Here is a 16,347-nt window from a genome sequence, read left to right as displayed (position 1 = left end):
TGTATTTGTAATTGAATAAAAAACAAAATGCAAAAAAAAAAAAAAGCAGTCCTCAGAATGGGGAGTCAAGCCAAGGACTTTTTTGGGGGAAAATATTCTGATATTCAAGATGGATCCTTGGAATGTGCCACAGAAAACGAAGATTTCCAAACTAAAAACTAGGGAGACATTGTTCTTGGCAGTGCTTCCCAATGGGGTTCCCATCACTAAGATGTTCTGATATGTCTCAATGACATTGCAGATGGTGTGTAAAAGTGAACTTTCACCATAAAGACTAGGATTTATATATTACATATAATAAGATTGTTTTTTTTTACTTTTCATAACGAAACATAGTCATATTGTAGTATCCATTAAGTGGTCAGATTTTAATAAAATTGTACTCATGGGAATCAAAATAATTTCACCAAAATTATGCTTATTGCAAGTTTCAGTAAAGGGGCAAAACATTATGCAACTCACAAAGCTGAGGTATTCATTCCACAGAGGCACTTCTCATATCAAATACAGAAATGTAAACATATCAGACATACAGACTATGCTTAAAAAAAATATATTATCTTCTAATACGATATTCTTCAAACACTGCTTCTCCAGTGCCCCAAGACTGCCAGGTCTCACGAGCATCATACAATATGAAATTGTTTTAGATATGAGCATACTGTAAATTGAACACTAACCCTTTACACATCGCTCAGAAAAGATATTGTAATTTTTACATTAAAATAAGATATAGAGATAAAATATGAGCAGAGGCAAGTAAATTTTATCTACTATGGCATTCATACTATTTTTACTGGGAAATATCCTTGTATTTGCATTAGCAGTCCAAAACAAGTGTATCCTGTAACTATACGTTAATATATAAGGAATGTTAGAGAATACACGTGATATAAGTGTCCTCTAAAATTCCAGTGGGACTTGTGGAGAGGAATGGGCCCAGCACAGTTTGACCCTGTCTACCTACCCAACGAGTGGAGTGAATCGACACTTTCTCTGCCTCCCATTGATGTGAAAGGGAGGTCAGTCACGGAAATGCCAGAAGAAAGGGCATGTCGCTTGTTTTTAATGCCAACGGTTTTTACCGCTCATGGGAAAAAAACGCCTCCGCCTCTTATTGAATTCAATGGGAGGCCATTTCAGGCATCTTTTCGCGCTGTTTCCAAATCGGTTTCCGCATCAACAACAGTGCCAAAATACTCAATGTGAACTAGCCCATAGGAAGAAGTTAACACATAACGGGTACTCCTGTCCCTGGTTGAGGATAGTGTCAAGTCATGAACTAGCAACTGGCGATAGACCACTTTGATTTGTGCTCTGATTATCCCCTTCTCTCTTATATCTGATCTACTATATTTTTATATTATGTCATCAATTTTACTATAAAAATAATAAGTATTAGCTCCTGTATTTTGTCATGCCATCAAGTTGTTATTTAGTACGGAAAGCTAGAGAGGCTCTCTCTGACGACACATAAATTCCCGGGAGCCTCTCTCTGACGACACATAAATTCCCGGGAGCCTCTCTCTGACTACACATAAATTCCCGGGAGCCTCTCTCTGACTACACATGAATTCCCGGGAGCCTCTCTCTGACTACACATAAATTCCCGGGAGCCTCTCTCTGACTACACATGAATTCCCGGGAGCCTCTCTCTGACTACACATGAATTCCCGGGAGCCTCTCTCTGACTACACATGAATTCCAGGAGCCACTCTGACTACACATAAATGCCAGGAGCCCCTCTCTGACTACACAGGAATGCCAGGAGCCACTCTCTGACTACACATGAATGCTGGGAGCCTCTCTCTGACTACGCATGAATGCCGGAAGCCTCTCTCTGACTAGACATGAATGCTGGGAGCCTCTCTCTGACACATAAATGCCGGAAGTCTCTCTCTGATTACACATGAATGCCGGAAGCCTCTCTCTGACTACACATGAATGCCGGGAGACTCTCTCTGACTACTCATGAATGCTGTGAGCCTCTCTGACTACTCATGAATGCTGGGAGCCTCTCTGACTACACATGAATGCCGGGAGCCTCTCTGACTACACATGAATGCCAGGAGCCTCTCTCTGATTACACATGAAGGCCGGAAGCCTCTCTCTTACTACACATGAATGCCAGGAGCCTCTCTCTGACTACACATGAATGCCAGGAGCCTCTCTCTGACTACACATGAATGCAGGGAGCCCCTCTCTGACTACATATGAATGCAGGGAGCCCCTCTCTGACTACACATGAATGCTGGAAGCCTCTCATGACTACACATGGATGCAGGGGACCACTCACGACTACACTAGCATGTTGGGAAGCTCTCCCTGACTACACGTCTATGTCGGAAGCATCTCTCTGACAACACATGAATTCGGGAAGCGTCTCCCAACTACACGCACATGTCGGGAGCTTCTTTCTGACTAGATGTGCATGTTGGGAGCCTTTCTCTGAATACATGTGTATGTTGGGAGTCTCCCTCTGACTATACATGCATGTAGGAAGTATCTCTCTGACTATACATGAAATTCAGGAGCCTCTCGCTGAATACACATCTATGTCTGGAGCCTCTCTCTAACTACACGTGTATATTGGGAGCCTCTCTCTGACTACACATGTGGGGAGCCTCTCTTCCATTACAAATGCATGTCGGGATCATCTCTCTGAGTATACCTGCATGTCTGGAGCCGCTCTCTGAGTATACCTGTATGTCTGGAGCCTCTCTCTGAGTATACCTGCATGTCTGGAGCCGCTCTCTGAGTATACCTTCATGTCTTGAGACTCTCTCTGAGTATACCTTCATGTCTGGAGACTCTCTCTGAGTATACCTTCATGTCTGGAGACTCTCTCTGAGTATACCTGCATGTCTGGAGCCGCTTTCTGAGTATACCTTCATGTCTGGAGACTCTCTCTGAGTATACCTGCATGTTGGGAGACTCTCCCTGAGTACACCTGCATGTCTGGAGACTCTCTCTGAGTACACCTGCATGTCTGGAGACTCTCTCTGAGTACACCTGCATGTCTGGAGACTCTCTCTGAGTATACCTGCATGTCTGGAGACTCTCTCTGAGTACACCTGCATGTCTGGAGACTCTCTCTGAGTACACCTGCATGTCTGGAGACTCTCTCTGAGTATACCTGCATGTCTGGAGCCTCTCTCTGATTACACCTACATGACTGGAGCTTATCTCTGACTACACGTGCATGTCAGGAGCCCCTCTGAGTATACGTGCATGTTGAGTGCCTGTCTCTGACTACGCGTGCATGTCAGGAGACTCTCACGACTACACATACATGTTAGGAGCCTGTCTATGAGTTTACATGCATGTCGGAGCTTCTCTTCGAATACACTTGCATATCTGGAGCCTTTCTCTAACTACATGCGAATGTCGAGAGCCTTCCTCTCTGCACATGCACATAAGCTATGGAATCTGTTGTGTTGCCTACTTTACAGCCTAATACATTTTGACACAATAGACAGAAAGTAGTAGATTGAAGTTCCTGGGTCACTATGTAAATTCTCTACCAGGGTCACTTAGTCAGGACATGCTATCCTCTCATCCTGCAGAGCAGCCTTTGGGGCCCCTCATACACCAGGGCCTGGATGTGGCTGTTGCATCTGTATCCCTTGTAGCTAGGCCACTGTGCCCAAGTTTCTATTTACTGACACATTCAATAAAATAATTATAATAACATTGGATATTAAAAATACTGAAGTATTGTCTGAAAAAAAAGGCAGACTATTCTAGAAAAAGGTAAAAAATGTGTAGTATATTTTTCTCCATAGCTGATGACACAGTCATAATTTATAAAAAAAAACAAAAAACACAAAAAACAACAACCCCTATTAGTCCATTAGTCCATTGTGCATGTAATACTTTGGAGTATTCCTTTTTTTTTATTTTAAGAAAACGCTTTGTTTTCGTGGCCTCCCAGGCCTCCTTCAATTGTGGGAATTTCTACACCGTTGGAAACTTTTGGGATATCACCAGTATTTTTGTATTTTCCAGAGCGATGCTTTTCCAGAGCTGGACCCCAGTCTGCAGTTGGAGTGCAAATCCTACGGAAACGCTGTTGAGAAATTAAACAAGTTACTTGATGATGAAGTGCACAACTTTTACATAATACCACAGTTAATGCAGGGTTGACATCGGGGTATGTTAGATTACAGCAAATAAATGTGTTTCTTTACACAATAAAATGTTATACAATTTTCCAATATACTTTCTCTATCAATTCATCACAGTTTTCAATATCTCTGCTTGCTGTTAACTCAATAGTACCCTTCATTGTTTACTTCCAGTAGATAAAAAAAAAACTGTCCTGGTCGTGAGATGTTAATTTTTCGTGGTGTTGTATATCCCCCACCTGGATAATGGTAAATTCACTTCTCCGTAATATTAGAATAATAAAGAAAATAGATCCGGAGTACTAAAATATAACTTTTACTGATATGATTAAAATAGGTGTGAACAAACATGTAAGAAACATGAGGGTCCTATCTGCCAATACTGCATACAGATTCTTGATTATTTTCCATCATTTCAGATTTTAGTCCAAAATTGTATTTGCAGCAAAGAATCAGTCCGCCTTTATAAGGTTTCCTAATTTATATTGTACTTGATCTTCGGATCACATATGGAGGAAAAGAACAATAGGGCAGTTGCCCTCCTACCCTGTATTTTTCGGTCAGTAGTCCTCCACGTCAATGTGTCCAGCGATAGAGTTGTGTCCTCTCCTGGATGGTAAAAAAACGACAGGTAATTCTCCCTACGCGTTTCCTGCTGACCATGCAATTCCTCAGGGGAGATAGGTCAATGAAGCAGTGGTGTCCAAAATCAGGGCTTGCTGCTTGAAGTGTAGCTGTCAATTCGTATGGAGAGGAGTGCTCAATAATTCAGAGCATGTTGGATCAATGAAGCAGTTATTTTCAGTTTACTGCTCAGCTGTCTTTTCTTGCACGAGGGAATGCTCAACGGTTGGAGCAAGTTTGCAGTGGCAGAAGGAATCCTTTAGTTAGAACAATCCTGCAGTGGCAAGGAATGTAACCTTCCTGGTGGGAGGTAAACAAAGAACACCTGTCCCTGGCGTGTACCGTGTACCGTGGTCAGCAGGAAACGCGTAGGGAGAATTACCTGTCGTTTTTTTACCATCCAGGAGAGAACACAACACTATCGCTGGACACATTGACGTGGAGGACTACTGACCGAAAAATACGGGGTAGGAGGGCAACTGCCCTATTGTTCTTTTCCTCCATATGTGATCCGAAGATCAAGTACAATATAAATTAGGAAACCTTATAAAGGCGGACTGATTCTTTGCTGCAAATACAATTTTTGACTAAAATCTGAAATGATGGAAAATAATCAAGAATCTGTATGCAGTATTGGCAGATAGGACCCTCATGTTTCTTACATGTTTGTTCACACCTATTTTAATCATATCAGTAAAAGTTATATTTTAGTACTCCGGATCTATTTTCTTTATTTTACTGGTCGTGAGATGGACACACAGTTTGCTTTTTACAGTACGGCCATTTTTCAGAAACTCAGACTTCTGCCGCGGATTGGCCACCAGACATGCATGCAGATTAGCCCCATTGTAATTTAATGGAGTTACTCTGCGTCTTTTCAGCGTGGAATCTGCAGCGCATTTATGAATTTGACAATTAGCTCATTAACTAGTTTGCAGCCTAAATAATTCACTAAGCAAAGATAAAGTTTAATGGAAAACCACAGGCAAAACCCCATTATATCAATTTCTAGAAATTACAAATCCTGCCCTGCTACATCGACACTGGACTCGTAACAAGTAAAAAGTTTTAAGTATATTTATGTATATTGTACTTATAGATATAATGATAAACTATGTTTTTTTTAATGTAGGTAATTACTTACTTGCCGAAGTGTTCCTTCACCTTTGCATATTTTTATTACAGCCAGTATGGGTATCCAAATGATGCAAAAAATGATCATGCACCACCCCAGTGCTACTCCCCAGGTTGGGTATTCAACATCACCATGCTTTGGAGAAGAAAATGTAGCCAAGGACCAGATAAGAATGGCCTGTAAAAAGAATAAAAAGGAAATGAGAGGTCAGATATAAATGTCTATTCATATATCTGTTTTTGGGCGTAGATCTAGGGGGCGCAGGGGTAGCAGTTGTACTTGGGCTATGGTGCCTGAAGGGGTCCAAAGGTCCTGATGCCATATAAGAAAAAAATCTGTATTATAAATGGCACATGGTAGGTGGGCATTGCTACAGATTTTGCATAAAGGTCCAGGAGCTTCGACTGACCGACCGACCGACCGACCGACCGACCGACCAACCGACCAACCGTCCGTCTGTCTGTCTATCTATCAATCATCTATTCTCATATCAGTCTGTCTCTCTATCTTTATATCTATCACTATATTTATTTATATGCTTTTTTTATACTTGGATTTACCATCAACAGAAGTGGAGTGATAAAGAACCAGCAAGCTCTCCACCAGAGCCAGAATGTCCAGCTTTTCTTTCCAATCATCATTTCAATATCTTCAATGAAACGGTTACCACCTTTAAATGGAATTAAACAAAAATAGAAAAACCTCACGTGATTCTGTATTATGTTCTTAACATAAACTATAGTAAAATGACCATTAAACATAATATGTGTATTATTTTATAATATATGGTAGTGTCTGGTGTCTCAATAAAAGACTATAACCGAATTGTACATTGTCACAATGCAAAGTCAACATTTGATATTTCGTCATCTACTGAGTATTTATTATCTCTATGTTCAATGTGTTTCATATTCCACAAATTCAGAATACTTATCTCTTTAGGGCTAGGATCACACATGCTGTTTAGGTGCAGGTTTTGGATGCAGTTTTTGGCTCTGTTTTTTCTAGCCAAAGCCAGAGGTGGATCCAAAAGTAAGGAAAGATATAAAGAAAAGACATCTCCTCTATATTGTGTCCACTCCTGTGTTTGGTTAAAAAAAACAGAGCCAAAAACTGGATCAAATCTACGTGTGTGATACCGGCCTTAAAAAGACTCTGTCCCCACATTATAAGTGCCCTATCTCTTACATAATGTGATCGGCGCTGTAATGTAGATTACAGCAGCGGTTTTTATTTAGAAAAACGATCAATTTTGACGGAGTTATGACCTATTTTAGATTTATGCCAATGACTTTCTTAATAGACAACTGGGCGTGTTTTCACTTTTTGACCAACTGGGCATTGTACAGAGAAGTGTATGATGCTGACCAATGTTCTGTCATTTACAGCGTGATCTCGCGAGATCACGCTTGCGGTCATTGAGTCCCACACAAACGTTACCGAAGTGTCGGGATTGTGAATAGACATCACGTTCTGGCTGGAGGTGATGTCTATTCACTCTCAAGGCACTTCAGTAAAGTTAATGTGTGAGTAAGTGACAAATCACGATGTCTGAGTACATGAATGGAGAGAAGTGTATGACGCTGATTGGTCACTGATTGGTCAGCGTCATACTCTTCTGTACAATGCCCACTTGGTCAAAAAGTAAAAACACGCCCAGTTGACTATTAAGAAAGTCATTAGCATAAATCTAAAATAGGTCATAACTCCGTGCTGCAGTGTGTTGACCTGATTGGCAGCACGTTGATCACTGATAATGTCATACTAGACAAAAACAGTACTGCAGGCAATGAACTATACTAGTCAATATGTCATCACTTGTTTTGTTTCACTTAGATATCACATGTGTAGAGATTTCTGCAGTTTCTTGGATGTGTTTACCATAAATCCAACAGATTCCAACCAATTCTAGAATAGCAGCAATAAGTATTCCCCAGCCAGCACAGAAATAATCTATTAGATCCACCCAGTATATTCCTGCCTGCAAAAAGAAGGTGATATAAATGATAATCTATTATCAAAATAATACAATATATATGTCTGTATACACATTTCTATGAATGGAAAACATAATGAAAGAACACATGACAATGACATCAAATTAACAATTCCAACATTTGAGAATGTACTTATTTTAGTGATACCTTTACTGATTTGTCACCACAGGGTGGCGCTGTGTTTGTTAATATAAAAATGTCTTGTTCCTGGTGTTTTTTTCCCCCACTCTCCCATCTATAGCAGTAACAGCAAAGTGGATGGGATTTGAACAAATCTCATCCACACACTGCAGAAAAATATCAGTTGAGAAAATGTGCTTTTATTGATCTGTGGTGCCGATTTTTAATCCGCTGCATGCCAATTTATGCTGTGGAGTCGTTGCACTTTTTGTGGTTTTTGCTCATTGAGTTCATTGGGGAGGTAAAAGCAAGTCTTGCGATTTTTGTGACGGAAAAGCTGCGACTCCACCACAAGAATCACAAATCTGGGAAAAAAACTTTTTCTTGTTTAGATTATATTAAAAAGTACAGACTTACTTCCCTGACGTTGCCATAGCGATTACTCCTTGTTCCTCCGGCTGTTCTCCGTGCTGCTGGCCTCCTGGGATGACCTTTTATCCCATGCGACTGTTGCAGCCAATCACAGTCTGCAGTGGTCACAAGAGCTGCAGCGTTATCACATGAGGCCAGGTTGCACGGAGGCTAAAGGTGGGGAGCAGGGACACGTCGCTATGGCAACACCAGTGAAGGTAAGTATTGACCTTTTTCTTTCTGCTCTGCTTTTCACAGCCGCGATTGTGACTGAAACTGCACCGCAATTTGGTGCGGTCTTTGGCCGGAATTCCCTGCGGGTTCTAGGTTGGATCCGCTGCTTACTTTTTCACAGCATATTCAACCTGCGTGAAGATACTCTAATAGAAAAAAAACACATAACAATTTATGCGTATATTTAAATGTATATACGAGTAGAAAACCAAATATATCATAGAACTGTTTCCTTCAAATAATATAACACCCCCCCCCCCCCATGGCAGAGCAAACCCACTTAGAAAATACATGCATAGGATAGGGGATATGCAACTCTGTAGCCAAAAGTTTTTGAGAATTTCTGTAAAGGGGTTACACTATATGGTCAATCTCCTTTTGTTAGAAGGGTTCTCAGATGAAAAACAAATCACATGGTGTCCCACTGCTGGGGCACTGAGCAATAATCTGTAATCTGTAGTGGAGCTTGACAACAAATGTTCAATTTCCCTGTAGCACCACCGCAGGGCAAATTAGAAATTACATTAAATGAGTGAGCTGCCCCTTTAATGCACAGACATCTCAGGTCCTCCAGAGGGGGAGAGGCTTTTTGTAGCCGTTTTATGCTCTGGCTAATAGATGAGGGTCCTGAGTGGGGGTCTCCCTCTATTAACTTGCGATTCTCTAATCAGGTATTAAAATAGGTTTTCTAAGCCCGGCAACCCTTTAAAGCAGTAAAGACATAGATTAATCCTTAAAAAGCAAAGCATACCTCAGTGATGCACACAATTCCAAGCAAGAAAAACACAATGCAGGCTCCAATGGTAATAAGACCTCTCATTTTCTTCATCACTTTTGGGTACGCATCATGTATAGTGGTGGTTATTGTTTCTGTCAATGGAAACAAAATCTGTTTAATCAACCTCTATATAAGAACATTCATTTTACATTTCGCTCCTGTTTTATTTTTAAAGTTCACCTCCAGTAAAATAAAATCCTATCTGATGAGATTCATATTCTTGTCCATGAGGAGAAATATTAAAGTGTTTAGTGCTGGTCTAATAAATATATTCAGCTTAGTTTATCAGGTCAACATTTAAATCACTTTTTATCACTGCCCTTCCACATAATACTAGTGAGAATGCATTACTCAGCAGAGGATGAAATTAAGTATATGAGGAAGCTCCTTCCAGGTCAAAACAATTAGAAATCTGGCTCAATCCTGAGGCATCATGGGAGTTCAAGCGTACTTAAACTTTCAGGTGACTTTTCAGAATAAGCTGTCATATTTGTGTACATGAGGAATAAAAATATTTCTGGGCATTATATGACTTACATCTGGCAATTTTTAGTTTTCCCCTCTGCAGGATCTATTTCTAATTCTCCGTTTTCTCTGAGCTAGTGGGTGGAGTCTAACTGCTATCATGACTTCTATACACAGCACACATAGAGAAGAGAACATCCTTCTCCCCAATCTCTTCGTAGCACACACTTTAGAAACAGCAACAGCATAGAAGACATCATACAGCAGTAATGAGCAGTGTAGCTGTGAAACCAGCACTGGGATGAGATATAGCACTTACTAGAAGCAGCAGCATTGTCTCTATGTGTCTCTCTGCCTCTCTCTCACACCCTGCTCCTGCTTCCACCTCTATCACACCTCTCCATAGACTGCTATAGGCAGAATGTAACCTGATACTTCAGTGAGCTGATGATGTCTCGTCCCTTAATAACTTTAGAATGTTTTCTATACCATTGATGTTAATATCAGTTGTTACTGTATTTGCTCAGGAACATTCCAGGCAAAACTGATACAACAGGGCAGATTTACAGTTCAAAATGTGCTATAATTCTGTTCAAATTGAGCCGCAATTCTGGCGTACATGCTGGGGCGCCACATTTATTAACTGTTTTAGACACTGTGTTCAACAATCTCAACAAGTGAGCAAGGCTTAGCAGGAAAAGGGACGTGATCTAGCAGAAAGGGGTGTGACTTAGAATGTGACATCGTGCATTTAAAAATTTATTCATTTTTCAATAATATGATAGTCAATGATATTTTATATTAATTCCCTTCATTGTTGTCCTAAAACATATTCTCGTTATAGCCCCATCTTTTGGCACACTATGTTGGCATAGATGACATGATACACTGCGGCTTCACCTGTTACAGTGAATAATTCACAGGTGATAATAGAAAAATCGTGTTGTGTCACATCCCTAATTATCACAACTGTACTATTTCCCATAGCATTACAAACCAGTATTTGAGTCACAAAGGAGGGGCATAAAAGAACTCTCATTGTTTCTCTAAGACTAGAGGGGTTAATGTAACACTGAGTATTTAGAAGAGGTGAGTTAAATAATTTTCTGAGGATATAATACTTTTAATTGTATTTACACATTCATTTAAACACAGTGTATTGTTTTATATGTGGTTGATGTCTGACAGATAACTTAAGATCATTGTTACCAATAATCTGTAGAAAAAGAGGTAGGGAAGACGCAGATGAGAGTCTTCCCTGCACTACTGAATTAAAAAAAAGAGAGTATAAAAATTATATATCTATATATATATATATATACAGTACAAAATAAAAAGTTGCAAAATTATATAAAAACGAAATAATATTAAAAAAAAGAAAGCCTTCAAATACTGGTTGCAGTCTGAGGGTATGTTTACATGAGCTATTTACAGCTGTTTTTCGGGCCGTAAACGTACCGAAAAATGGCTGAAAAATCGGAAGCAGAACGCCTACAATCATCTGCCCATTGATTTCAATCGGAAATACATCGTTCTGCTCCGACGGGGGGGACGGGGGGGGACGGGTTCTGCCTCATTTTAAAAAAACGGCACGTAAAAAGACGCCCCATAAAAAGAAGTGCATGTCACTTCTCGAGCCGTTTTTGGAGCCATTTTTCATTGACTCAATAGAAAAACAGCTCAGAAAACGGCCGTTGAAAACACAGCGAAAAATGTGAGTTTGATTAAAAAACATCTGAAAATCATGAGCTGTTTCCCCTTGAAAACAGCTCCGTATTTTCAGCCGTATTTTGTTAACTGTGTGAACATACCCTCACAGACATGCCTAGATTCCTGCAGTACGAGCTCTAGTACTATTCTAGTAGTGTGAGGAGTGGTTTGTAGTGCTGTAAAGGGGGCACATACCCTTTGGCCGCATGCACGAGGCCATACAAGTTTCTAGTTGTATTGGGCCATAATACAGCACACACCGAAATCTGTGAACCCATAGTATAACTTTGTATGTTATTTTATACAGAGGCTTACAGTACAAATTGAAGCCTGCTCTGTCGGATGTCGTATTACAGAGGTATTCTCCCCTAGAACTGAAAATAACACCTCTATAACATGGTGCAATACAGAGGTACCATACTGAACCACACAGATTGCCTATGGCTCCATAATACAGAACCATAGGGTCTTTGTGTACCCCATACAAGTTCTGCCATGCACATGAGGCCTTGTAGTGTTTTTTCAGTTACCACTACCACTACTTACAGTATAAAAGAGGTTGTCCACTACCGGACAACTGATGACCTATCCCCTGGATATGTCATGAGTATATGATATGTGGGGGTCCGACACCCGGACCCTGCACCGATCAGCTATTCCGGCTGCCTCTGAACACCTGATGTCATTGCACAGTATGCAATGTACTGAGCCGGAAGAAGTTGGCCCCGTACATTGCATAGGCGCTGTGCTGCAGAACTGCAGCTCTGCTCTTATTCACATGAATAGGTGCAGAGCTGCAGTACTGCAGCTCGGACGCTATTCCGTACTGCCCGGAGCCATCTGCTTCCAGCATGGACATCCAGTGCCCAGAGGCAGCCGGAGTGGCTGTTCGGTGTGGGGTCCGGGTGTCGGACCCCCACAGATCATGTACTGATGACCTATCCAGTGGATAGGTCATCAGTTGTCCGATAGTGGACAACCCCTTTAATAAATCTACAATTATATTTTCATATAATGTATATATTGCATTATAAATCTTTTATGTATAGATTTTTTTAAATAAAATTAGTATAAGCTCATATGATATCTAGTAAAAATATATTACAACGTTACTCACCTACTGAGGCAAACTGAGAATCAAGCCCTAAGGTTATGAGCATAAAGAAGAACAGAATGGACCATAGTGGAGCGACGGGTAACTGAGACAACGCTTCTGGGTATGCAATGAATGCAAGTGCAAATCCTAGAAAAAGAGAAAATGGCGTACGTTAATATCCTAGTACCAGGGCTGCCATAAGCTATAGGCTCATAGCCATGATAATCCATGCTCCAATGTCAGGCCTGGCAACTTCTGGATATTGTGGATATGTAAAATTCAAGAGGAACGGAAATAGATTGAATACTAAGGAAAGGATAGCCCGTATCATGGTCGCTGCCACTGAGTACACTCAACGTAGACCTTTTCTTCGAATTTTTCTACTATGTTTCACACAGTTAAGGCTCCATTCACATCGTGTTTGTGCTATCCGCCGGGCATATATGTTTTTTTAAAGAAACCTGGACCATTGAAAACGTATACAAACATGTACCATTTTCTGTTTACGACTGTTTTTTTATAGCGTGTACGTTTAGCATATACTCATACGTCTCTATATGTTTCTGTCCGCTTTTTACCTAAAGAAATATAAGTTTTTTTTTAAGTGAACACTGAGGCCCCATTCATATCGGGTTTGTGTTATCCGCCGGGCGTATACATTATTAAACACAAAAAAAGTATAAAAACGTATAGCTGGCATATACATAGACTATAATGGGTCAAACGTTGACCAAAATAGCATCCGTTGGGTCTATGTTTGTCATGGTTTATGTTGGGATACTGTTTTTTGAAAGTTCTGAAAAGCGTAGTCTGCCACTCTATTCTGTACTTCAAAAAAAGGTATACGCGACATAACGTTTTTTTTAGCATTGACCTCAATGGCTGATTAATGCAAACGTAATACTATATGTTTATATTCACTTACATACATCAAATCTATCCGTTTTTTTTCTTTTTTTTTCTAACAGTGTTCAATTTTTTTTAAAAAGCGTATACTTTTTTTTAGGTAAAAAACGGACAGAAACTTATACCGACGTATGAGTGTATGCTAAACGTACACACTATAAAAAACAGAGATGTAAACAGAAAATGGTACAACTTTGTATACGTTTTCAATGGTCCACATTTTTATAAACGTACACGCTCGGCGGATAGCACAAATGCGATGTGAATGGGGCCTTAGTCACCAAGTCCTGAACTTTACAGAAAGCTCTCCATCTGGGCGTCTATGAGATGAATATGATGAGACTTTCTATAGTATTAGATCAATTGTATCTCTATTTGTCCTAAAACAAACCTCACATTTTTATAGCATTTATAGGTCTCCAGTGAGATATTACTGGAACCATCCGGTGGCCAAATGGAGCCTTTCTGATAACAACATCATTCTTGTATATTTGTCTAGGTCTTCCATAGATATACCATATTTCCTAATATTTAAATCTTAAATTGTGGGACATGTTAAGTCCCATCTGTTCTGTCCGGTATCTCCCTAAAAACGGCTTAAACCCCCTGCACACGGCCGTAGCCGTGATCCTCGTTCGTTATTATGGCTACGGATGGCCGCGGAGAGTCACCCGCATTTGCGGGCCATGCTCTCATTATACTGTATGGGAGCACGGTTCGTAAAATCAAAAAATAGGACATGTCCTATTTTTTGCCGAGCCTTTCTACGGCCCGGACACGTTCCCGTAAATATACGGGAAGGAGTCCGTGGGCAATAGAAATTAATGGGTCTGTACTTTGAGCCACAATTACGGCCGTGTGCATGGGGCCTTAGTAAGTTTTTTACAGAGCCGTTTGCAGGACAGTACCAAGACTGATGAACTTTATTTTTAATACATTTAAATAAAAACTAATTTATTAGCATTATATTGTCATAAATGAATTTTAGCTCACCTGAGTCTACTACATCCTTTACTTCTTTCTGTGCTTTGAATGCCATGTGCCCCAATATAGAGAAAATAGCAAAACCAGCGAACACACTGGTAAGGCAGTTGGTAACGCACACCATGATGGCATCTGCATAGCAGTTATTGTGGAACTTGTTGTAAGATGAAAGTGCTACTAGTCCACCCCATGCTGTGGACAGAGAGAAGAAAATCTGGGTGGCAGCGTCTTTCCAAACCTAGAATGACACAGAAACAAGAAAGAAACATTATCAAGAGCGTTCAGAAAAATGGTTTCTGATCAAATTAGAATAATCCAAAAGAGACCGCTTTGAGGTATATTATAACATAGAAAAAAAAGTCTATCGTTTAATAGTGTACAGTATAACTCCTACAATTTCAACACCTACAATCACATCTACAATTGTTTATATTCTATTTCAGGGATATTTTTAATAATCTGAGGTTGTTTGTTTCGGGTAATTCTTATTTGTTAGGAGGGTTTTATAATGATAAGTTGAACACAGGATCTTCTGCTTCTAGGACCGCCAGCGATCAGTAATCTGTGGGGGACTATCTTTCAGCAAGTAGTCAGTTTCCCTGCAGCACCACTACAGGAGAAATAAAGCATTACATGGAATCCATTAAAATGAATTATCTGCCCATGTAATGCATGGACATAGGGAATCCTAGCGAGCGAGAGAGAGAGAGATGTTTCATAACCAGACACCCCCTTTAATATACAGATATCATAGCATTCTGTACTTTACCTCATGTATTATGGTGTAGTCAGCAGAACTTTAATGTAACATTAATCTATTCCCTAAAATACACTTGTTTTATATAGAGCTGCTATGGGATTTGGTTTCCTTGAGTTTTTCTCAGCAGATTACAGACTGATTTATAGCAGTTCATCATTTAGATACTATTCACAGAATACACGCTGCTCTAAACGGCAACCTATAGTCTGATGAAATATATTCAGAGAAATTTTGAAAATGTGAGTTTCCACCAGCAAAACTATAATAGATTGTTGTCATTGAAGACGTTTACTAACAGTTTATGGATATTATGGCTTGCATATACAGTATCACCATAAATGATCATTATTATAAACAATGACTTTCTAGCAAAATAAAAAAAAATGAACAAAGAATCTTAAAAAAAACTTACCTCTGAATTTGAAAGTTTTGAAATGTCTGACTGTGTTCCAATGTAAAAACTGATCCCATCATAAGCCCCTTCCAGTGTTGCTCCTCTTACCAAGAGAATCAGCAGGACCAGATATGGAAATATAGCAGTGAAATATACCACCTGTCAGAACAAGCATAAAGATGCAATGTATATGTTTATATAGTAATGCTAATTACAAGAAAACTACACTTTACCATTCACATCCAAAGTAACAATACATATTCTGCTGGTTCCTTCTTAGGGTATGTTCACACACAAACTCAAAAACGTCTGAAAACACAGAGCTGCTGCGTTTTTTTACGGCCGTTTTTGGCGCTGTTTTCTATAGAGTCAATGAAAAACAGCTCCAAAAACGTCCCAAGAAGTGACCTGCACTTCTTTTTCGTGGCCGATTTATTACGCGCCCGTTTTTCAACAGTTTATCAGCACCATGCAGACAATCATGTGACATAACAGACCAGCTTGAACTGAGTAAGGGTCCTTTTAGACGGCTTGATATGGGCTGTGAAAACAAGTGCCAGGCGACGAGACAGCTCGTTGATCGGCACTCATTTGCTCCTTTCATAA

At 40.0% G+C, this 16,347-nt stretch overlaps 1 protein-coding gene across 1 annotated transcript in view; it reads right to left on the bottom strand.

Moving 5' to 3' along the window:
* Positions 1-3,901: 3,901 nt before the first annotated feature.
* LOC142658777 (sodium- and chloride-dependent neutral and basic amino acid transporter B(0+)-like) overlaps positions 3,902-16,347 on the bottom strand; it is a 29,134-nt gene continuing 16,688 nt past the window's right edge. Inside the window, exons 7-14 of the mRNA XM_075834390.1 lie at positions 15,760-15,900; positions 14,597-14,825; positions 12,719-12,844; positions 9,400-9,518; positions 7,768-7,867; positions 6,447-6,556; positions 5,896-6,063; positions 3,902-4,069 (exon numbers count right to left, since the gene is read on the bottom strand). Coding sequence (XP_075690505.1) covers positions 3,902-4,069; positions 5,896-6,063; positions 6,447-6,556; positions 7,768-7,867; positions 9,400-9,518; positions 12,719-12,844; positions 14,597-14,825; positions 15,760-15,900 — 1,161 coding nt within the window. The remainder of the gene's footprint in view (positions 4,070-5,895; positions 6,064-6,446; positions 6,557-7,767; positions 7,868-9,399; positions 9,519-12,718; positions 12,845-14,596; positions 14,826-15,759; positions 15,901-16,347) is intronic.

The sequence above is a fragment of the Rhinoderma darwinii genome, chromosome 8, assembly GCF_050947455.1.
Source record: "Rhinoderma darwinii isolate aRhiDar2 chromosome 8, aRhiDar2.hap1, whole genome shotgun sequence".
In the NCBI taxonomy this organism is placed as follows: Eukaryota; Metazoa; Chordata; class Amphibia; order Anura; family Rhinodermatidae; genus Rhinoderma; species Rhinoderma darwinii.
The sequence above is the reverse complement of the archived record's forward strand: the minus strand, read 5'-3'. Positions and strand labels throughout refer to the sequence as shown.